This window comes from Phasianus colchicus, chromosome 1 (genome assembly GCF_987193195.1).
Source record: "Phasianus colchicus chromosome 1, bPhaCol1.hap1.1, whole genome shotgun sequence".
NCBI classification, from domain to species: domain Eukaryota; kingdom Metazoa; phylum Chordata; class Aves; order Galliformes; family Phasianidae; genus Phasianus; species Phasianus colchicus.
The window spans coordinates 1,607,713-1,631,027 of NC_143436.1; the positions used below are offsets into that span (position 1 = coordinate 1,607,713).

The 23,315-nt window shown below is 54.2% G+C and overlaps 2 protein-coding genes across 5 annotated transcripts; one reads left to right on the top strand and one right to left on the bottom strand.

Annotated features, from left to right (window-relative positions):
- Window positions 1-216: 216 nt before the first annotated feature.
- On the bottom strand, window positions 217-21,710 carry TNPO3 (transportin 3). 4 transcript variants are annotated; one of them, XM_031605062.2, is made up of 23 exons: window positions 21,623-21,710; window positions 16,366-16,566; window positions 15,640-15,713; window positions 15,242-15,398; window positions 14,347-14,490; window positions 13,450-13,625; window positions 12,796-12,934; window positions 12,023-12,169; window positions 11,693-11,800; window positions 11,474-11,565; window positions 10,783-10,922; window positions 10,511-10,702; window positions 8,559-8,650; window positions 8,360-8,436; window positions 7,638-7,698; window positions 7,418-7,558; window positions 6,687-6,803; window positions 6,236-6,330; window positions 5,485-5,641; window positions 4,260-4,427; window positions 3,453-3,565; window positions 2,658-2,755; window positions 217-795 (listed from the first exon to the last, which is right to left on the bottom strand). In XM_031605062.2, the coding sequence occupies exons 2-22, from the start codon at window positions 16,486-16,488 to the stop codon at window positions 2,695-2,697; spliced, it is 2,574 nt and encodes an 857-aa protein (XP_031460922.1). In that variant the 5' UTR covers window positions 16,489-16,566; window positions 21,623-21,710; the 3' UTR covers window positions 217-795; window positions 2,658-2,694. The 4 variants fall into 4 exon arrangements, with proteins under 4 accessions (XP_031460922.1, XP_031460921.1, XP_089985413.1 ...); XM_031605061.2 differs by lacking the exon at window positions 21,623-21,710 and adding an exon at window positions 19,105-19,362 and having other exon boundaries at window positions 217-759; XM_090129287.1 differs by lacking the exon at window positions 21,623-21,710 and adding an exon at window positions 19,105-19,362 and having other exon boundaries at window positions 217-829.
- Window positions 19,376-22,403, top strand: LOC149919318 (uncharacterized). Its single transcript, XM_090129672.1, has 4 exons — window positions 19,376-20,511; window positions 21,236-21,347; window positions 21,689-21,814; window positions 21,946-22,403. The coding sequence occupies exons 1-4, from the start codon at window positions 20,248-20,250 to the stop codon at window positions 22,017-22,019; spliced, it is 576 nt and encodes a 191-aa protein (XP_089985798.1). The 5' UTR covers window positions 19,376-20,247; the 3' UTR covers window positions 22,020-22,403.
- The last annotated feature ends 912 nt before the right edge of the window (window positions 22,404-23,315 follow it).

The window sequence follows — 23,315 nt, forward strand, 5'->3', positions numbered from 1 at the left end:
ACAACACCTGGAGCACATCTGGAGCCCCACCATCCATAGAACATCACCATACTGGGACTGCAGCTCCTCCTGGATCACATCTGGAACACACATCTGGAACCACCCCACCTCGACCTTCCCCCCCCCAAGAAGCAGACAGGACCACCATGGGCTGGTTGGTTTTTTTTTTTGTTTTTGTTTTTTTAACTGATATATTTTTTTTTCCATTTTTGCATCTTTCTTTTTTTTTTTTTGTTTTTTTGTTTTTTTGTTTTTTTTTTATTGTTCTCAAGATGGCTACAACACCAGACGGAACCGCACACCCGGCCCCGGTTCCGTCCCTGCACTCGCACGGCCAAACCCCCCACCCCAACCCTGTGCTCTTCCCCTCAAAAAAAAAAAAAAGAAAAATCGAAACAATTAAAAAATAAAATAAAACCGGAAAAAAAAAATAATAAAACAAACCAAATTTGGAAAAAAAAAGAAAAAAAATATAATATATATTTTAAGCAGTCCGACCCACGCGGCCGCGTCCCCGCGCCGAGTCCGCATCCCCACCCCCCACCAACCCCAGGAGTGCGGACCCCCCCTTGGCTGCCCGCCCCCTCCCCACAGCTCTTCCCATCTTTTGATGTCGTTTCAGGGAAGTTTGGTACTTTTTGGCGCTCGTTGAGGGCCCAGTCCTGGTGTGGGGGGGTTGGTTTGGTTTTTTTTGGGGGGGGTCGCAGTGTTGGGACGCACGCTCCTCTGGTGCTGAGTGAGTGCGGCCCCCGGCGACAGCTGCGGGACCAATCATGGTGGCTTCGTTTCTGTCTTCTGTTAATTAATGGATGTTCCAGGGAGGGGAGAGCTGCAGGAGGTCATTTCCCCAACCAACCCAACGTGATGTCCTCAGCCCCATTCAATGTCCCCAGCTGAACCCAACCCAGTGTCTCCAATCACACACCATGTTCTCAGTGCAGTGCCATGCCCCCAACCCAACACCACGTCCCCAGCTCAGCAGCTTATCTCCAACCCAATCCAACACAATGTCCTCAACCCAACACCATGACCCCAACCCAACCCGATGTCCCCAGCTGAACCCAGAACAATGTCTCCAACCCGACACTGTCCCCAACTCACCCCAACCCAACGTCCCCAACCCAATACCACGTCCCCAGCTCAGCACCATATCTCCAGCCCAATCCAACACAATGTCCTCAACCCAACACTATGACCCCAAATTAACGCAATGTCCCCAACTCAATGTCCTCAACCCAAAACCATGACCCCAAGCCAACTCAACCTGATGTCCCCAGCTGAACCCAGAACAATGTCTCCAACCCGACACTGTCCCCAACTCACCCCAACCCAATGTCCCCAACCTAACCCAATGTCCCCAACCCAATACCACATCCCCAGCTCAGCACCATATCTCCAGCCCAATCCAACACAATGTCCTCAACCCAACATTATGACCCCAAATTAACGCAATGTCCTCAACCCAACACCATGACCCCAATTCAACCCAAAACGATGTCCCCCGCTGAACCAAGAACAATGTTCCCAGCCCACAGCTATGTCCCCAATTCAACACCATGACCCCAACTCAGAACAATGTGCTCAGTAAAGCACAAATGTCCCCAAACCAACATCCCCAACCCAACGCGATGTCCCCAGCCCAATCCAACACAATCTAACACAGTGTCCCCAACCCAATGTCCTCAATCCAACTCCTTGACCCCAACCCAACCCAACACAATGTCTCCAACCCAACACTGTCCCCAACTCGCCCCAACCAATGTCCCCAACCTAACCCAACGTCCCCAACCCAACAGTGGCATGTCCCCAGCTGAATGCAGAACAATGTCCCCAGTAAAGTACAATGTCCCCTCAACCCCACACCATGTCCCCAGTGCAGTGCCGTGACCCCAACCCAATGCGTTCTCCCCAACATGATGTCTCCAAACCAACAAAATGTCCCCAGCTGATTCCATCAGAATGTTCCCAGCCCAGAGCTATGCCCCCAATCCAATACCATGTCCCCAGTCCAATACAATGTCCCCAACTCAATCCAACACAATATCCCCAATCTAACACAACGTCCCCAATCCAACATCCCCAACCCAACATGACGCCCTCAACCCAACAGTGCCATGTCCCAATCCATTGCGATATTCCTGATCAAACCCAGCACCATCTCCCAATAAAGCATAACATCTCCAACCCAGCACCATCTCCCAGTCCAACCCAGCACAATGTCCCCAGCCCAACCTAGCACCATGTCACCAATCTAACTCAACACAATGTTCCCAACAAAGTGCCATGACCCCAACCCGATGTGATGCCCCCAGCTGAACCTAGAACAATGACCTCAACCCAGTGCCATGTCCACAGCCAACTCCATGTTCCCAACCCAATTTGACAGCTCCAGCCCAACATGATGTTCCCAACAGAACCCAGATCAATGTCCCCAACACAGCATCATGTCCCCACCACAGCATAACACCCCCAGCCCAGCACAATGTCCCCAACCCAACATCCCCAGCTGAGCCTACAACAATGTCCTCAACCTAACGTTTTGTCCCCAGTGCAACCCAATCCCACACGATGCCCCCATCCCAATGTGATGCCCCCAGCCCCAGCAAGGCCCCTGGGGGTCTGCTGCCCCCATGGTGGCCCCCAGTCCCGTGTCTTACCTGGGAGGCAGGTGCCGTGCTGGGTGCAGGGCACAGGCTATCGGAATAGGCGGGTGAAGTCCCGCAGAGCCCAGCAGACCTGCTTACATTCCTCCGCGCTGCAAAGGGACGGAGCATTAGGGGAGTGAGAGAGATGCACAGAGGGATGGAGACAGGCAGAGGGGTTGGAGAGATGTACTGAGTTGTTTAGGACAGATGGACCTGCCAGGGACAGACAGACCCCATGGGGATGCACAATTCAGTTAGGGATGGATGGACCTCTCAGGGACACACTGATCTGTCCTCACTGGGGACAGATGGACAGAGCTGTTAGGGACACACAGTCCCTCTGGGGACAGACAGATAGATCTGTTGGGGACGCACAGACACACTGGCGACAGATGGAACCCTTGGACAGACAGATGGACTCACTGGGAATGTGTGGACTCACTGGGGACACACAAATCACCTGGGAACATGGGGATGGCTTTGGCACACAGATGCCCACGTGGTGTTAGAGAGGAAAATCCCATTTGGGGATCAGTAGGAGCCTGGGTTGGGCACGTCTCGGTACAGGGTGGGACCGAAATTCCCACTGGGGGACAGCAGGCAGGGACACATCAGGGGCTGGGGTCCCATGAGATATCGGGGTTCGGGCTCTGATCCCAAACTGAGGTCCACAATTCCATCAGATATTGGGATCCAGGCTCTGATCCCAAATTGAGGTCTGGGGTCCCATCAGATGGTGGAGTCCAGACTCTGGTAACTAATTGAGGGTGAGGCTCCCAGCACTAACTAGGGCCTTTGGGCTCTCACCTCGTCACTTGCTTGTGGAAATCCGTCAGCTGCTTGTGCGTCACCTGGATGGCCCCCCCTGTCGTCTCCTTTGGCAGTGCCTTCAGGGAGTTTTCCAGCCACCGACAGAAGGTCTGCAGGGAGGGGAGAGGGTGAGGGGTGGCTACTGCGCTCCCCCTGGGTCACTCTGTATGATGGGGGGACATGAGGACCCAGGGACATAAGGACAAAAAAGTGTGGGGACATGGGGACACGGAGGAGCGGGGATATAGGGACACAGGAAAGCAGGGACACAGAGATGTGAGTGACATTGGGGACGTTAAGGACATGGAGGATACAGAGACATAGGGACGTGGTGACACAGGGACGTGGGGCTGCAGTGACATGGAGATGGGGGGATGTGGGGACACAGGTCCATTGAGGACTTGGGAACATGAGGGTATGGGGAACATAGGGATATAGGCACATGGAGATCTGGACGACATGAGGGTGTGGGGACATTGAGGATCTGGGGACATGGAGGACCTAGGGGTATAGAGACATGAGGACACAGATGTGGGGGACATGGGGACACAAAGATGAAGGGAAATGGGGGACACGAGGATGCAGATATGTGGGTCACACAGGGATAAAGGAACATGGAGAAGTGGGGATGCTGGGAATATGAGGACAGGGACACGGGGATGTTGGGGACACAGGATTGTGAAGAGACAGGGGACATGGGGCTGTGAGGAACAAAGGGGATGGAGGGATTGTGAGGAACAAAGGGGCTGTGAGGAACAAAGGGGGCTGTGGGGACACAGAGTGGACACGGTGACAGCTGCTCACCGCGCGGTCGCTCTGCATGATCTCCCAGAGCACCTCAGCCACGTCAGGCAGTGTGTAGGGTGGCAGGCAGAAGCAGCAGGTGTGCAGGAGCTGCGAGACGAGCTGCTGCCCCAACTGCCGCAGCACCTGCGCGATCAGCTCCGTGCGCAGCTCAAAGTCCTCCTCGTGCTGTGGGGGGTTGGGGTTCAGCTTCACCCTAAAGCTCTCACTCGAACTCTACAATCCTAACCTTGACCCTAAAATCCTGAGCCTAAAGCTCTGATCTTAATCCTAACCCTAAAATCCTAAACCCAAAACCGTAACCTTAAAACCCTAACTCTAAAACCTGAATCCTAACCTTAAGCCTAAAACCATAAGTTTAACCCTAATCTAACCATAAACCTAAAACCCCCACTCTGGCCTTTATTTTCACCCTAACCCTAAAACCCAAACCCTGAGCCTGAAACAACAAGCCCAGCCCCACAATTCTAACCCTAACTCCAACCCTAAAACTGTGACCCCAAACCTCCACTCCTAATCCTACAATTCTTGCCCTAATTCTCCAACTCCACACCATCTCTGACCCCAACCCACCATCATCCCCACATCACACCGACCCCAAATCTCCAACCTTAACCCCAACATTCGAACCTTAACCTGCATTACCTCCAACCCCAATCTCCTCTCTGACCCCAATACTACATCCCGACCCAGTCCCAATTCCAACCCTACAATCCCACCAAACCCAACCCTATATCCTCTCCCAACCCAACATCCTCTCCCAATCCTACATCCTTTTTGAACCCCATGTCTTTTCCCAACCCCACAACTCCATCCCTCATCTTCTTCCAATCCCACATCCTCTTCCAATCCAACCTTATCTTCTCTTCCAACTCAACTTCACATCCCCTCTCAACCCTACATCCTCTCCCAACCCAACATCCCCTCTCAACCCTACATCCCCTCTCAACCCTACATCCCCTCTCAACCCTACATCCCCTCTCAACCCTACATCCTCTCCCAACCCAACATCCCCTCTGAACCCTACATCCTCTCTCAACCCAACCCTGCCTCCACTCCTAACCCAATCCCACACCCTCTTCCAATCCCACACCCTCTTCCAATCTAACCCCACATCCTCACCCAACACTGCATCCTCCCCCATGTCCTCCTTCAACCCCAACCCCCCTCTCCGACCCCAAATCTTGTCACCCTGTCCCCTTTCCCCCTGTCCCACCCCACTCACGTCGTTGGCCACCCCGGTGTGCACGAGGTCACGCAGGAACTTCATGACACTGCAGTTGGCATCACGGTGGTCCAGCGTGGTGGCAGCGATGGCCCATTGCAGGATGGGGATCATCACCTGGCTGCGCAGCAGCGTCACCGGGCTGCGCTGGATGAACCTGGGGACAGGGACAGTGCCAAGGGGGCGGGGGGACGGGGGGTGGGGAGTATGGGGAGAGGAGAGTGTGGGGATATGACATGGGGATGGAGAGTGGGGACAGAGGGATATGATATGGGGAGAGTGGGACAGGGGGATATGGGTAAAGGGGATGGGAGGATATGATTTGGGGGCAGGGGGGTGAGGATGGAGGGATATAGGTACATAGGAACAAGGGACAGTGGGTTCTGGGGAGAGGGATAGGGAGATATAATGTGACATGGGGACAGGGGGATGTGATGACAGCATGTTATGGGGATGTCACATGCGAACAGGGGGACAAGGAGGACATGGGGACAGGGATGCAGGAAATGGGGACAGAAAGGATATGGGCATGCAGGGAGAGTTAGACACAGGGACATACAGGACTTGGGAACAAGAAAATGCAGGGACAGAGGGACACAGGGGACTTGGAGGCATGCAGATGCAGAAATGTAGATAACACAGCAATGCAGGAACATGGAGATATGGAGACACGGGGATGTGTGGATTCAGGGACATGAGGACATGGAGGACACGTGTATATGGGGATGCAGGGACATGGGGACAAAGGTACCTGGCTGCGAGGCGGAAAAGGTCATCCACGGTGTCAGGATGATTCTGGAGGCCACTGGGCTGCTCAAGGAGCTGGAAGGTGGGGATGCAGAGAGCCTAGGAGGAACACCAGTCATTAAGGCTACTTGGCAATTAATTGGGCATCCTTGGTAATTAGGACTATGGGTCAATTATGTCATTTGGTAAGCACAGCCCAAAGCTGCTCTCCCGAACTCCCCCAGACATGGGCTCATAGGCTTGGGGTTGGGATTGTAGGATTGGGGCTGGGATGGAGTTTTGGAATTGAAGCATTGGGGCAGGGATGGTAGGACTGGAGATGGGTTGAGGTTCTGGAACTGCAGGATTGGAGTTGGAATCGTAGGACTAGGGCAAGGATTGGGGTTCAGGCATTATCGGATTGGGGCAGGGATTGGGGTTCAGGAATTGCAGAAAGGGGCTGGGATGAACCCCACCTGCAGCATGTCGAGCAGCCCCTGCCGACAGCCCTCCTCCATCCCATACTCATCCACCAGGATGCTGCCCAGGTACAGGAAGCACGAATGCTGGTGCGCCCGGTACACGCTCACCATCTGTGGGGCACACACCACTTCAGCTCCTTCCCAATCTCAGCTGGTCTCCCCCATCCTTTCCCAGTCCCAGCTGAAGCTCCATACATCCCTTTCCCAAATCCCTGTCCCGTTCCACCTATGCAGTTTCATTCATTCCTTCCCCATTCCAGCTGAAACTGCACACATCCCATTCCAACTGCAGAAAGTTCCCTGCACCCCTTCCCAATCCCAGCTTCAGATTCCCACATCCCTCTCTAATCCCAGATGCAGTTCCATACATCCCACCTCAATCCCATTAAGTTTCCCTCCCATTCCCCACCCAGTTCCATTGGTTTTCCTCATCTCAACCCATTCCCACTCAACCCTCCCCAATCCTATCTGGCTTCCCCTATCCCTTCCCAATCCCAATCCCACAACTCTCCCCAATCCCACTTGGTTTCTCCCCTCTCTCCCCAGTCCCAATCCCAGTCCCCTACCCCTCCCTTCCCAATCCCAATCTCATTGGCTTCCCTCCTCCCTCCCCAATCCCAATCCCAGTTCCCACTCATCCCTCCATAATCCCAATCCCATTGGTTTCAACCCCTCTCTTCCCAGCCCCAGCTGCAGTTCCGTACACCCCCTGCTCCCCCCACAACCTGTGTGACCAGGGGCTGCAGCAGTGCAGCAGAGCCCTTCCCCACGCAGCGCACGGCGAAGCGCAGGCAGCGGCAGCAGCGCTCCACAATGCGGTTATCGGCGCTGTGCTTGTTCAGGGTCTCAGACAGCACGGGCCAGATCTGGGGGCAGAAAGTTGAGGTGACTCCCAGCACCTCACATCACTGCAGGGGATGCTGCCAGGTCCTGTCCCGCGCTCACCTCCTGGATGACTTTTTGGCACGGGTGGATCTGCCCGTTCTCCACAATGGGGTTGGTGTGCCTGCCGGGAGCAGAGTGGGGTAAGTGCCTCTGAACAACGGGGGGGTGATGGGAGGGGAAATGGGAATAGGAAGGGGACACAATGCGGACAGGACAGGGACAGGGTGGGGACAAGACAGGGACAGGATGGGAACATAATGGGGACAGAATGGGGGTACAATCAGGACACAAATGAGATAGAATGAGGACACAACAGCATGACTGGGACAGGACAGGGACAAGACAGGGACAGAATGGTGACAGGATGAGGACAGGATAGGGACAACACAGGTATATGACTAGGATGGAATGGGGACACAACCAGGACAGTACAGAGACAATATGCAGACACAACTAGGACAGTTCAGGGACTTTACTGGAACAGGATGGGGATGAGAAAGGAACAAGACAGGATAGCATGAGGACAGGACAGGGATATGTTCAGGATGGAATGGAGACAAGACTGGGTCATGAACAAGACAGGACGGGGACACAATCGGGAAAGGATGGGGACACAACCAGGACATGACTGGGGCACATCCAGGACATGACTGGGATATGATGGAAACACAACCAGGATGGAATGGGGACACAACTGAGACATGACCAGGACGTGATGGGGACACCACTGGGACATGGCAGGAGTAGGATGGCGGCACAAAATGGATAAGAACAGCTCAGACCTGAAGATGACGGCGAGGCGGTCCAGGGGCACAGTGGGGTCGGAGGAGAGACCATTGCTTGGCTCCTGTGAGAGCAGCTGCAGAAAAGGGACACGGGGGGAAAGGGAGATCAGTGGCATTGTCCCCAGTGGCAGCCCCACACAGGGGGATGTCCACGCAGAAATGTCACTGCCATTTGGGACTGGTGCCATGGCTGTACCTTTTTCAGGGCGAGCACTTGCACAGCACACAGCTCACTCAGGCACTCAGCGATCTTCTCCAGGGGCAGCCTGGCGAGGACCAACGCCGTCCCTGCAAGACAAAGGCATGGGTCTGACCCTAAAACAGCCTCGTGAAGAAAGGGACAGTGTTTTGGGGTGGGGGGCAGCAAAGCCAACACTGTTCGTATTGCTACACGAGTGGAAAAAACACTATATTGCCTCTTTAGCCACACACTCCTTCCATGCAGCTCCCTCTGCACAAGCCCCATGGCTGCCCTGTTATTAAGATTGTTCCTACAAAGCAAGGGACCAAAGGCATCAGGGATCCCAATGCGGTGAGAAGCACCTGAAGCCATCAGGTACTTCAACACAGCAGGAAGATCCCAAGCCCGCTGCAGATCCCAACAGAGTGAGAAGCACCAGAGCCCATTGGGGATCCCAACACAACAAGAAGGGAACAGACCTTCCGTCCCAGAACTGTTTGGGGTGGAATGGACCTTCAAATCTACAACGGTTTGGGGTGGGAGAGACCTTCAATCCCAAAACTGTTTGGGGTGGAAGGGACCTCCAGTCCCACAGATGTTTGGGGTAGAAGGGACTCTACAGACCATACAAGTCCCAAGCCCTGCCATAGACAAGGACACCTCCTACAGCCCACAGTACCATGGGATCATGTGGGTTGGAAGAGATCTTGAAGGGCATCAAATCCCACCACTCACCTGGCACTGCCCAGCCCACTGCTTGGCCATGTCCCCATGCACCACGTCCATGAGTCCCTTCAGTCCCTCCAGGGCTGGGGACTCAGCTCCTGCCCTGAGCTGCCATCCCAGTGCTTCACAACCCTCCCAGAGCAGGAATTATTCCTTACCCCCAACCTACCCCTCCCCTGGCACAACCTGAGGCTATTTGCTCATTTCCTGTTCCTCACAACCAACTGGATGCAGCCCTATCAGCCACCAGCCAACACAGTCCTGTTGGCCATTACCCAGCACAGCCTCATTGATCAGCTGGACACAGAGCCATTTACCACCACCCAACATGGCCCTGCTGACCAAATGGATGCTGTACCATTGACCAATTGGACACGGCCCTACTTACCACCATCCAGCGTGGGCCCACTGATCAACTGGATGCAGATCTGTTGACCACCACCCAACACAGCCCTGCTGACCACCATCCAACATGACCCCATTGACCAACAAGGCACAGCTCCATTGACCATCACCCAATGTGGCCCCATTGACAAACTGGATGTGTCCCTGCTGACCACCATTCAACATGGCCCTGCTGACCAACTGGACATAATCTCATTGATCACCATGCAACATTACCCCATCGACCAACTGGATGTGGCCCCACTGACCATTACCCAGTGAGGCCCCGCTGACTAACTAGACACAGCCCCATTGATCACCATGCAACATGTCTCCTTAAACAACTAGATGTGGCCCCACTGACGATTACCCAAGAGGCCTTGTTGACCAACTAGATGTTGCCCCATTGACCACCATCCAACACAGCCCTATTGACCATCTGATGTTGCCTCGTTGACCACCATCCAACACAGCCCTATTGACCATCTGATGTTGCCTCGTTGACCACCATCCAACACAGCCCCGCTGACCAACTAGACACAGCTCCACTGATCACCATGCAACATTTCCCCATTGACCAACTGGATGTGGCCCCACTGACCACTGCTGAATGAGGCCCTGTTGACCAACTTGATGTTGCTCCATTGACCACCACCCAATATGGTCCTACTGACCAACTGGATGTTGCCCTATTGATCATCATGCAACATGGCCCCTTGAACAACTGGACACAGCCCCACTGACCAACTGGATGTTGCCCCATTGACCACCATCCAACACAGCCCTACCGACCAACTGGACACAGCCCATCCACAGCCTGACTTGGCCCAGTCAAGGTCCCCTCCTGCCTCACTCACCCTTCAGGAGCCCAACTGCAGCCTCCGGGGACAGCGTGAAGGAGTCAAGGGATCGGGCGATCTCCAGCAGCCCGGTGAAATGCTGCGCCATGTGGTCGCGGCACACTGAGCAGATGTTGTGGATGGCCTTGGCTGCAGCCGAAGCCAACCGCCGGTCACAAAGCCCCTTCATCAGATAGCCCAGCACAGGGTCTGTGGAGGGGGAAAAACCACAGGGTGAGTGCAGGGAATGGAGCAGGGAGCAAGGAAGGGGATCGCTGGGAGGGACTGACCCAGGAACTGTGGGTTCCTGTCCACCACCTCGCTCATCTCGCCCACCAGCTCGATGCTGGTGTAGCGCACGGCCGTGTGCACCGTCTCAGGGAGACGCACCACTCCCTCCAGAACCTCCACCAGCGTTGGGTTGTTCTCCCTGCAGGATGAGGCACATGGATTAGGATGAGGCAGAAGATTTAGGACAAAGGAGACGGATTAGCAGGGTTCTGACCCCCTGACTCCACAAAGATCCCCCTGCACATGGTAGCCAGTGTTGGCATCAAAACGTGGAGCATCCTGAGTGGGAACAAAATCACACAGCAGCCTAGGTTGGAAATGAAGTCACAGAACGTCCCAGTTTGGGAAGGGAATCCCAATTTGAGAAGGGAATCAGAGCATCTTGGGTTGGGAATGGAGTCACAGAACATCTCCAGTTTGGGAATAGCACAATAATATATCCTGGACTGGGGATAGAATCACAGAATATCCCAAGAATGGAATCAGAGAGCACCTTGAGTTGGAAATGGAATCTCCAAACCTATCTGGGAATCACAGAATGTTCCTCAGTTCGGATACGGAATCACAAAGCATTCCCCAGTTTGGAAATGGAATTACAGAATGTTCCCAGTTTCAGAAACGGGATCACAGAGGATCCCCAGTTTGGAAATAGCACCCACGACCTCTACAAAGACCTCCAGCACCACTCACTGGTCAACGCTCTTGGCGATGGAGGCCATGATGAAGAGGACAGCCTCCGTCACCTCCCAGGGTGGATTGCCGTCTTTCAGTGTTGCATAGAGCTGCAAGAGAGAACAAACCAATAAAATAAGCCCCAAAATCACCAATCTCACCCCAAAACAGTGAGCCCACTGTTTTGGGACCCTGTATCTGTATGTTTAAGGGCACAGGGAGTTAATGCAGACCCACCTGTGCGAAGCACTCCACCGAGCCCACCAGGAAGATGAGGTCCTTGACCAGGTCTGAGACACGCATCCGGAACTCACCGAAGTCATCTGTCTCCTCTGGGACACCCTCCTGGGATAGAGGGGATGAGGAGAACAAAATGGGAGGAGGGAGAAGGGTGGGAAGTGAGGAAGAGCCCCCAGCCTCTAACAAGTCATGTCCCAGCAGAAACACTTCTGGGAGGACACAGCGGAACATGTCTCAACGTGGGAAATACTGCAGGGAAGTGAGACAGGGACCAGAGGAAACGCAGCAAGAGGAAGACAGAAAATGCCACAAAAAATGTGGCCTTACATGGTCTGAGTCAAGCTGGCAGTGCCGGGCCAGGGCGTGCAGCAGGCGTTGGATGTAGGCTTTGAAGATGCTGTGGATGACAGCATCCTCTGTCTTGTACAGGTGCTCCCCCAGGCGGTACCAGAAGTTAAAGGAGATTTCGACCACCTGGATGGGAAGCGAGGAGAGAAATTCAGAAATTCAATTTGTTATCAACACTGCCTGCAGGGCTTCCCATACAGGGTCTCTGAGGGTTTATGGGGTTGTGGATTTCCATCGGCACCGCTCCTTCTTCCACCCACAGCAAAACACTGAGTGGTTCCTCCAGCTTCAAGCTCCTTGTCAATTAAAAAAGGGTTTTAAACCCAGAAGACATCTAAAATTTGACCCCCACAAAAAGGATGGGTTGAAATGGGATGGAGGAGTAATCTGCCTTAGAAGAAAGTTAGGATGGAGAGAGTTACCTGCCCTACAAGAAGGATGGTATGGGATGGGATGGGAAGAGTGACCTATACTACAAGAAGGACAGGATGAGATAGAAGAAGTGACCTGTCCTGTAAGACGGATGGAATAAGCTGAATGACCTGCCCCAAAAGGAAGGCCAGGATGAATCTGCTCTCTAAGAAAGGACAGAAGGAACTGGTTCTCATCATCCTGGAGAAGATGAGGCTCAGTGAGACCTCACTGCAGTACCCCCAGGATCTTAATGGTGGCCATGAGTAGGATGGAGCTCTCTTCACAAGGACAACCAATGGAGAAGAGGAGGAACAAAGAGGAGCCGACCCCATGCACACCTCGTACTGTGGATGCCCTGCACAGATCAGCAGCAGCTCCAGTGTCCGCAGGTCGCCCAGCCCCTGGCCTGGAGTGCAGACAATCTTGTCCAGGAAGGTCTCACAGAGCTCGGTGAACACGCGGCAGTAGTTGAGCACCCTGGGGAGGGAAAGCAAGGTGGTCCATGGGGAGCACAGAGTGGGCAGTGAGGGCAACGTGTCCCAGAACCCATTTCAGACCATGGGATGCTACCAACTGTGTTGGGATCTCCAGTTGTTTCCAGATCTTCTTGTGTTGGGATCCCAAGGGGGTTTGGGATCTCCAACAGTTTCGGGATCTTCTTGTTGTGTTGGGATTCCCAGTGGGTTTGGGATTCCCTTGTTGTGTTGGGATTCCCAGTGGGTTCGGGATTCTCTTGTTATGTTGGGATACCCAGTGGGTTTGAGATCCCTAACAGTTTCAGGTGCCTTTTGCTTTGGAGAAACATCTTAAAATAAGGGCAACTCAGCTGCTTGGAACTCAGAACAGAGGGAAAGATTTTTGGAATCATTGAACCATGGACAGAACACAAAGGTGAGAAAGGAGGGAAAAAACCCAGATGCAGCAAATCCTCAAAATAACCGCATCAGAGAGCACAGCAGCCAACTCCTGCTACTCCAACCACGGTCACTCACTTGTCCAGGTCCTCCCGTGCCACGGCCATGTGGTAGGCACTCTCGAGGGTAAGGACCCCCTGGAAGAGCTGCAGGGCCAGGGGCAAGTTGGTCTCCACATTCTCAATGGCATAGAGCGCCGAGCAGACGCAGTCCGAGGCAGCCTCGTGCAGGTTGGAGGAAGTCTTGTCTTGTTGCTGCAAGAAGGAGGAAGAGGAAAAAGGGAGAATAGTTTCGGGGGAATCAGACAGATCTGTAAGTTGTGTTGGCACACGGGGCAGCCCAGAGTACTGCAGGACATGCATTTCTGCAGCATGAGTGTTGTCTGCTCCTTCTCCTGCTGAAGGGAGCTCTTGTTTGCATTCGTCATTTGAATAATTGGCATCATGGAACAGATGCAAATGAGTTTCCTGTTAACGAGGGGAGGAAGTGATACAACATGGGGCTGCAGCTCCAGAAAATGTCAGAATCCCTTTGCTGCTGGTGCTCTGCCACGTGCATAAAAGCACAGAAACTCCTTTGGAATTAAGCAATAAAAGTGTCAGCAAGGGAATTAAATTTTCTGCTGAAAACCTGAAGGATTTTCAGCATCAATTTCAGGGCTAAGCAAATGCAGTTTGTTCAAAGAAGAATACAGACAAAGAAAATGCATTTTTCTCCTTCCCAAGGAATACAGACAACTCCTAAAACCAAAAGCAACCTTGAAACTTCAATTCACAACGATGGCAAATTGATGACCAAGGTGCAAACTTGGCCATAGTGACGACCCCCAGATAGGCTGGAAACGGCATTCCTCAGTCACACCAACCCCAAAAATTGAGAGCCCAGAGCATTCCCACCCAACACAGGGGATGGAGCTGTAGGCAGAGAAGCAGCATCAGGTGGATTTAGGAGCACCACAGCAGCAGGGATACTCACCAGCACCTCAAAAAGGAGAGACAGCAGCTTGCTGTTGGCCATGAAGGTGCTGTCCAGAACCCCCAAGTTGAACCAGCTCCCCAGGCACCGGAAGATTTTGATGAGCATCTTCTCATCGTTGCCTGCTTTCTCCACACACGTCATCTACAGCAAAATGAGAACCACTTACAGCACACACATGATTTGGGAAAATGAGGTTGGGAAAGACATCCATCCTGGAGACTCTGCAGGGTGACCTTCACACCCCCCAAGAGATGCAGGGTTTGGGTTTTGGGTGGTGCCATGCAGAGCCAAGAGTTGGACTCAACACGGGTCCCTTCCAACTTAAGGTATTCTATGGTTTGATTCTAGGATCCTAAGGCACCCAGAAGTCCAGGCTGGGCTTCCAGAGATCCTCACTGGGTTCATAAATTCCAAAGGCAGATTTTGCACTTCTGTCCAGCCCATCGCTGGACCCACAGCCATGAGATTAAGGACATTTATCTGTACTCAAACACTGAGAGCCAGAAGACAAATTGGTGAATGGTTTGGGACCCTCAATCCTACAGTGGTTTGAAGGGGTGAAGGGGACCTTCCATCCCAGACTGGTTTGGTGTGGAAGGGACCTCCAATCCCACAATGGTTTGGGGTGAAAGGAACCTTCCATCCCAGACTGGTTTGGTGTGGAAGGGACCTCCAATCCCACAGTGGTTTGGGGTGAAAGGAACCTTCCATCCCAGCAGGGTTTGGTGTGGAAAGGATCTCCAATCCCAGAACTGTCTGGGGTGGAAGGAACCTCCAATCCCAGCAGGGTTTGGGGTGAAAGGGACCTTTGATCCCAGAACTGTTTGGGGTGGAAGGGAAACTGCATCAGGAGGAGACCCAATGGAGAACGTGCAGCTGCACGTGCCCTTACCAGCAGTGAGACAACAGTGCTGGAGTAGTAGGCCAAGTCCTCGATGATCTCGGTGCGGCGGTTGGCCCCGATGCGCAGCGAGCGGCTGTGCACCTCCTCGGGCAGCACCGTGAGGATTTCCAGCAGGAAGGGCAGTGAGGTGACATCATTGCTGTACCTGGAAGCAAGCGGAGCATGGAGAGCGCGTGGGCAGGGGGCAGAAAAGCAGATGTGGAAATCCTAAATGCTGTCACGCATGGAGAGATGGATGGGAATTCCACCTCAATTCGGAGGCGATCTCAGAGGTTCCTCATTACTGACTGAGCCATAGAAACACCCCCATTGCTGCCCCATTTGCTGCCATGTGTCTTTTTGAGTTGCCTGGGTCTGCCCACCAACAAACACAAACCATCACTTACTTTTCGACCAGCGTCTGCACGCAGCCCTTCCAAGAAGCCATCTGCAGGGCGAGGTCTGCTATTGCTAAAGCGAGCTGGGAAGGAGAGAAAACACAGTTTGGAGTGGAGGTGCAAATCCCTCAAATGTCCCTCATTGTGGGGGTGTTTGTGGCAAAGCTGAAACAGCAATGTCCCCTCTGCTCCACAGCCATCCCATCTCACCAAGCACCTCCACCCCAGTTCTGGAGGGGCAGTCCTAGCCAGCTGGCAGGAGGAGCTCTGCAGGCTCCCTTCCTCCAACTTGCTGTCTGTGTTCCAATAGTACTGGGGGAAAAATGAGCTCAGGTTTGGCATCCCAATTGCCCTGCTGCGTGGCTGATGCAGGCTCGGTGCCCCATGCTTGGTGCTGGGTTATTTAAGGCCTTGGCTGGACTGCATAGCACCACTGAGATTTGGGATAATGGGATGGGAGGGGTTTCCCAGAACACAAGTGTCCGCAGGGGATACAGAAATCAAATCAACAGGGACAAAGCATTGATCAGTTTAAATACAGTTATCAAATGGAGACAGGGAATAGCATTCTGTGCTTGGCAGCATGGCACCAGTGTTCTCCGCTCTCCTTGCTCTACGACGGAGAAACAGCAGCCAAGGAGACCTTTGAAAAGAGCTCTGGTGGAAAAAATCAGCAGCACCCACTCCAGGGGAAGCCCTAACCCCACTGGAAGCAGTCCCAGAGTCACCCCCTACCTGGGTGACGATGACCGGCGAGAGGTCCTTCAAGTTCTGGATGTGGGACAGCAAAGAATCACGCAGGGATGCGTGTGAGTCGGTGGGGAGCTCGTAGAATGAGGTCTGGATCTTCATCTTCATCGTCTGTGCTGCAAAGTAGCATGACTCCACATCCTGCCGGATCTGCAGGAGCTGGTCTGAGATCTCCCAGGCGTGCACCTGTGGGTCAAGGGAGATTCCTAAAGATGCAAACACACCTCCTCGTTCCCTGCACCAACACTGTTAGCACTACAGTGAGCTCCTCATCACCAAATATTGGGCTACTGAACACTGGACCACGGGGGCTGAGGCTGATGGTGGCACCCAACTGGAGTGTCAGTGGAATTGCTTAAAAAGTAACACTTTGTTCCTCTGAAATCCACCTTTCTTTCCCTCAGCCCCAACAGCTTCCTGGATCACATTTCCCATTGCTGTATGCACCAGACACAATCCCAAAGGCTTTGGTGATGGGAAGCGAGGCTGGAAAGCAGTGGATCCATCAAGGAATTGGGGAATGATTCAGACTAGATAGGCCCTGCAGCTCCTCAGCAGTTTGGGGTGGAAGGGGCCTTTGGCCCACCTTGTTCCAAACCCTCTCAATGCCAACCCTAACACACTAACTCTAATCCTAAAATTCTAATTCTGATGCTAAACCTAAAATCCTAACCCTAAACCGAAACCCCTAACTGCATATTAAAAATCAAGGCTCAACTCCTCCCCTTCCCCAGACTCAGCTCCATCACCAATCCGCATCATCCCAGAACCTGTGTGAGGATTTCTTTCACTTCCTGATCCCACCCTGGGCTTCAAAAATGACTTTGGGCTGCAAAACCTGAACAGCAAGAGGAGCGCAACCTGGAACGTCAACTCCGGCACTGAAGGTGGGTGTTGAAGGGGATGAGAAGCACCCCAACAACAAAGATGGGCGACCCAACAAAGACCAAGGCCCTAACAAAGATCACCACCCAAACAAAGTCCTCTGCCAAAGACCACCATTCAAATGAAGACCAAGACCCTAACAAAGACCACCACCCTAACAAAGAGGACCACTGCTCTCAGGATGCACCCAACTTTCAGAGATGAAGCCCAACAGCTCAGCTGAAACTGCACCTTAAGAAGAACCTTAATGATCCTGTGATTTCACATCCGTGTTTCAGGCAGGAGCCCAACCCAGTGCTCCACACCGTGGTGGCACAGCACCATGTCACCATCCACCTGCAGGGTTTCTCTGTGGGGATGATCAGTGTGTCACGGTGCCGAACATGAGGTCGGCTGCTCTGATGCAGCTGCTGTCTGGGGAAGTACCCAGATGTTATTTCCAGCATGCTTTGATTGACAGATCAGGGGTTCTTTAAGGTTAATTCAGAGGTACCTTTCTACTCTCCACTTCCACACTATTCACATTTCATTAATTCCAGGAATAGAACCAAGGAACACCGTGTCAGAACGGGCCATCAATATGAGCCCTGCCTGGCTCCCACCTATCACTAAGCCAAAAATCCACCTCAAAGCACAACCACACTGCACCAAACCATCACTAAAAACCAACCATGTTCACTGCTCTACACATAGCAGCAGCCACAAAACGCTCACTTGGAGCTTGGTTACATCCATGGGACATCCATGAGGACAGTGGGACAGTGAAGGCTTTTTTTTTTTAAAACAGTGGGTTTTTATCTTCTCCCCAAAGCCCACAGCCCCACGTGCTCTGCAGGTCAACCTCTGCACAGCTCCATTGCTGCCAATCCGGAGCATCAGAGAAGAATTAATGTGAGATGGTCCCTTATAGGATCCTGGTGCCAAGATCTTGGCACCAGCTCAGCCTGGCCTCGGCCACCTGACCCTGAGGGGAAAACACAGCCGCTCCAGGAGCATCTGGGGAGCACTGTGGACCTCCTGTAGTCACTGGGGACACTTCTAAGGGAAGCTCTGGAGCCCCAGCTCCAACCAAATCCATACCAGAAGCATTAGGTATGTCATGGGGGGCACTGTAGATCTTCAGGGGGAATCGGGGCCATTCCAGGAGCACCAGGACACTCCAGGGGGGCTCTGGGGCCATACTTGGAGCAGAGGGAGTGTCCTGGGGGATATTGGGGGTGTACAGAAGGGAATCAAGGATCTGTTGGGCGGTATCAGGGCCATTCCAGGAGCACCAGTGTTCTCCTCGGGGACACTAAGATTGTATCAGGAACTCAGGAGACCTCCTAGGGTCACCACGACACTCTTGGAGGACAGCATGGAAGCACTAGGCACCATCAAGACTGTACCAGGAGCACTGGGGATCTCTTAGAGGATACTGGGAAACTCTTGGAGGGCACCAGGACACTCCTCGGGGCATCAGAGCCACACCAAGAACTTCAGGGACCTCCTGGAGGGCATCGGGACCCACTGGGGGGCACCAGAACTGTATCAGGAGCACCAGGAACCCCCCTGGGGGGAATTAAGGAAGTCCTGGGGGACACCGGGATGCCCCGAGGGGAATCACGGCCATGGTAGGAGCACAGGGGATCTCTTAGGGGGGATCCGGAACACTCCTGGGAGCACTGAGTCTCTCCTAGGCGGGTACCGGGACATTCCTGGGGGAGCACCGGAACCACCTCGGAGCCACTCCCCACACCACCCCACCCCTCTCGCCTTCGAGAACCGTTGCCTCCCCAGCTCCAACTCCCCACCCCCCACCACGTGCTCCCCCCGCCCCCGCCCCGCCGCGGCCCGCACCGAGCGCTGCAGCTCGCCCAGCCAGCAGCTGGCCCGCTCCTTGCCGCTGGGGTCGGGGTCGTGGTAGAGGGCCTGCACGGCCTGGTACACCAGCTGCAGGCTGGGCTGGGCCCCGCCGCCCTCCATGGCCGCGCCGCCGCGCTCAGCGCCGCCCTCCGCCGCCCGCCGCCATCTTCGGGGCCTCCGCGCCGGTACCGGAGCGCGGCGGTGCGACGCGGAATGCGGTCCCCCCGGAAACTCCGAAACGGGAAGTTCCGCCCCGCTCGGAAATGCGTTCCGCGCCTACTTCCGGTTCGGCAGTGCTCTGCGAATAGCGCCCCCCTCCCCCACGGAAACAACGTTCCGCCTCAGAGGTGCAATGCGATGAGCGGTCCCCACAGAAACGCTGAGCACAAAAGTTCCGCCCCGCGCCCTAACGGGGTTTCCCGGTTACTGGGACTCTCAAAGGGGATTCTCATTGGGGGGTGGGGGGCGGGGCGAGGAGCAGCGGGAGCGGAGACCGGAAGTAGCGGGGACCGGAAGTAGAGGGTAGAGCTGGTGGCTCAGTAAAGCCGTGGGATTTCATTGTCTCATTGTGATCCCATTAACGCCACTGGGATCTCATTATACCAGCGGGATGCTGTAACCACGCTGGGTTCCTATTATCCCATTTGGATCCCATTAAGCCCATTGCGATCCAATTATCCCTCGTTGGATACCATTATCCCAGTGGGACCCCGCTGTTTCCAATGTGATTCCATTATACCCAGTGGGATCCTATAACCCCTCCGTGATCCCATTGACTGCAGTAGAATCCCATTATCCCCATTGCGATCCCATTGTCCCAGTTGGATCTCATACCAATGGGACTCCATTAACCCCACTGGGATCATGTTATCCCTGTTAGATCCTATTAACCCCCATAAGATCCCATTATCCCCGATTGAGTCCCATTATCCCACTGCGATCCCATTCACTAATGGGAAATGCGTTGGGTTGGAAGGGTCCTTCAAGATCATAGAACTACGGCATGGTTGTGTTGGAAGGGTCTTTAAAGATGAGAGAACCATTGAATGGTTGGGTTGGAAATGTCCTTAAAGAACAAAGGATCGTTGTGTTGAAAGGGTCCTTTTAGATGATAGATCACAGAATGGTTGGGCTGCAATGGATCCCAAAGCCCCCCAACACGAGCTGGGGGATGCGTGTGTCATCCCCCCCACCCTCCCCCCCCGAACCGGACGGGCACAGTTGGGTGAGTCACATCTGTCCTGGGCGGGGCACATCTGGGCGGGGCAGCCCTTGGCAGGTCCTGGCAGCGTCGCTCCTCTCCACGGCTCCGCCCGGTGCAGCGGTGGCATCACCGGGACCGGCGCCAAACGGGCGGTGCCGGAGCCGTTCCGCTGCTCCGAGCGGCGCCGCGACGCTACGGTGAGGGGAACGGGGACCCCCGGATTAGGGGAGGAGGTGGGATAGGGACAAAGGGAGGCGGGACCTCGTGCTGCCCAGCAAAGGGGCGTGGGGGGTCTGGGGGGGGGCTGTTTCTGGTGGGGCTGCCCCCAGCGATGCACTGGATGCATCCTGCCCCATAGCCTGCCCCATAGCGGCTCCAGTATGCCACATAACCAGCCTGGATCCCTGCCCTATAGCTGCATCACTGCCCACCCTATAGCTGCATCACTGTCTACCCTATAGATACCTTCCACTCCAACCTATAGCTTCCCTGAGCCTTTGCTCTATTGCTGCCCTACAGCATGTTCTATAGCGGCCCCACACTCCACCCTATAGGTGCTCTGACCCCCTGCCCTGTAGCTGCCCTACTCATTCCCCATATAGCCACACTAAGCGGATCCTATAGTTATCCTACAGCTGTCTGTAGCTGCCCTGCTTTGCCTTAGAGCCATGTCTCAGTCCACCCTACAGCCACCCCATACGTGCCCTACAGCCAGCTCTATAGCTGTCCCTCAGTCTGCCCTGTAGTTGCCCTGAATTCTTGCCCTATAGCTGCCCCCAGCTCCCCATTCCTCCTCCCCTCCCATGCACTCCCTCCCCACCCTGGGGACACCAATGGGGCGGCTGTTATGGGAGCTCAGGGATGGCACTGGGGGATGGGGTTGGGGCAGGGCTGGGGACAGTGACACCCCGTGCCCCCCAGACAAGGAACAAGGCAGCACCAGTCCCCATCACAGCACTCTGGACACTGACCCCACTCCTCACCATGGCCACCGTGTTCCCCATGGGCTCTGGGGTGACGACAGCGGTGCCACGTGAGTGTCCCCATATCATGAGGTCCCCAATGCCATTCATTATCCACTGGGGTCTAATGGGGGTCTTCCTGCAAACCATGTCCCATCCTTGGAGTGTCCCCATCACCTGCCCATGGGGTGTCCCCATTTCCCATCATTGGGGTGTCCCCATCCCCTGCCCATTTCCCATCATTGGGGTATCCCCATCCCCTGCCATGTCACATTATTGTGGTGTCCCCATCCCCCACCCCATGTCCCCATCAGGAAGCTATGGGGCTCCTATGGGGCTCTGTCACCTTTGGGGTTTCCCAGGGTTGTGGGATGTGGTCACAGAGTCCCCCTCATTTGGAGTCACATTGTAGGAGTCCCTGAAACGTCAGCTCCGGATACGGTGGTGTTGGTGTGCGCCTTCACCGCCGCCTTCGTGGCCGTGGCCATCGTGGTAGTGGTGGTGTGTCGGTGTTGGAAGCGGTGCTGCGGGAGAACAGGTGGGGACATGAGGACGGGGTGGAGTGGAGGTGGGGTTGGGACTAGGATGGGATGGGGGAATGGGGTTGGGGAGATGGAGATGGGGATGGAAATGCTGTGCGGCACAGACCCCATCTCCCTGTGGTTACAGCCCAGGACCCTGCAGCAATAGAGGGGAACAGTGCGGCGGTGCCCATGGGAGCCCCGAAGAGCCCAGAAGACTGAGCCCCGCGGGATCCCCGCGCGTCTCCCCGCCAATACAATAAAGCTCCGCTGCTGCCACCGCCTGCATTCATCATTGGAGCCTCGCGGACACGCCCCCAGCCTGAGCCACGCTCCCTGTCACACCCCCACCCAACTGCGAATGCACCCAGGGCATGGTCCCAGGCCACGCCCCCACTTAGGCCACGCCCCTTGCTACAGGCTCCGCCCCCCCACCTCCACTATCGCTGCCACCGTCCCTGTTCCATTCCCATTGGTGTCTCCATTCCCGTCCCTGCCCACCTCCCATCCTCATCTGTGGCCCCATGGGTGATGGGATCACATGGGTGGCCCTATGGGATACCAGTCCTGTCCCTTAGTGCTGTGGGAGGGCTGGGGACACTTTGGTGGCACACCTGGTGGCAGCTCCATGGGTTGGGAACCACCTGAGTGTCCCTGTGGTGGTCATGTGGTGACACTGACGTGGTGGTGGTGGCACGGTGGTGGCACTGGAGTGTGAATGGTGGTGATTCTGCTTCAGACAGGGACACCTGGGGACAACGTGGGACAACTGGAGGTAGTGGGGAGGCTGGGGACACTTGAGACAATATGGTACACTAGGTACACTTGGGGACAATGAGGGACACTTGGGAACAAGTGCCCTCCATACCAATAACGTTCTCCTCTCAGATTGTAACTGTGCCCCAAAAGCAACTTTCTCCCTCAAAAAGCAGCTTCCATTCAAAAACTGACATTTTTTCCCTTCAAAAAGCAACTCTTCTTCCCCCAAACTCATGATTTTTGCCTCAAAATTCAACTTCCCTTCCCAAAGAAACAGCTTTCCTTGCCAGAGCTTACTTCTTTCTTCAGAAAACCAACTTTCCTTCCCCAAAAAGCAACTTTCACCCTCAAAAACCAACCTTCCCTTCCAAAAATGAACATTTCCTTCCCAAAAGGGCAACCTTCCCCCTTAAAACCTGACTTTTTTTCCCTCAAAAAACTTCCTTCTTCTCAAAAAAACCTTTTCCCTATAACAATGTTTTTTCCCCCAAATAAACTTTCCTTCCCCAAACCAATTATTTTCCTCCTAAAATCAACCTTCTTTTTTTCCTTCCCTAAAACCACTTTTTTTTTCCCCTCAAAAACAACTTTCCTTCCCCCAAAACCAATTTTACTCACCCAAACTAACTTCCTCTCCTCACAAAACAAGATTTTTCCTTTAAAAAAAAAAAACTTTCCCTCCCCAAAACTTTTTTCCCCTCAAAAAAACCAAACTTTTCCTCCTCCCGTCTATTTTTTTTCCTCAAAAACCCCCTTTCA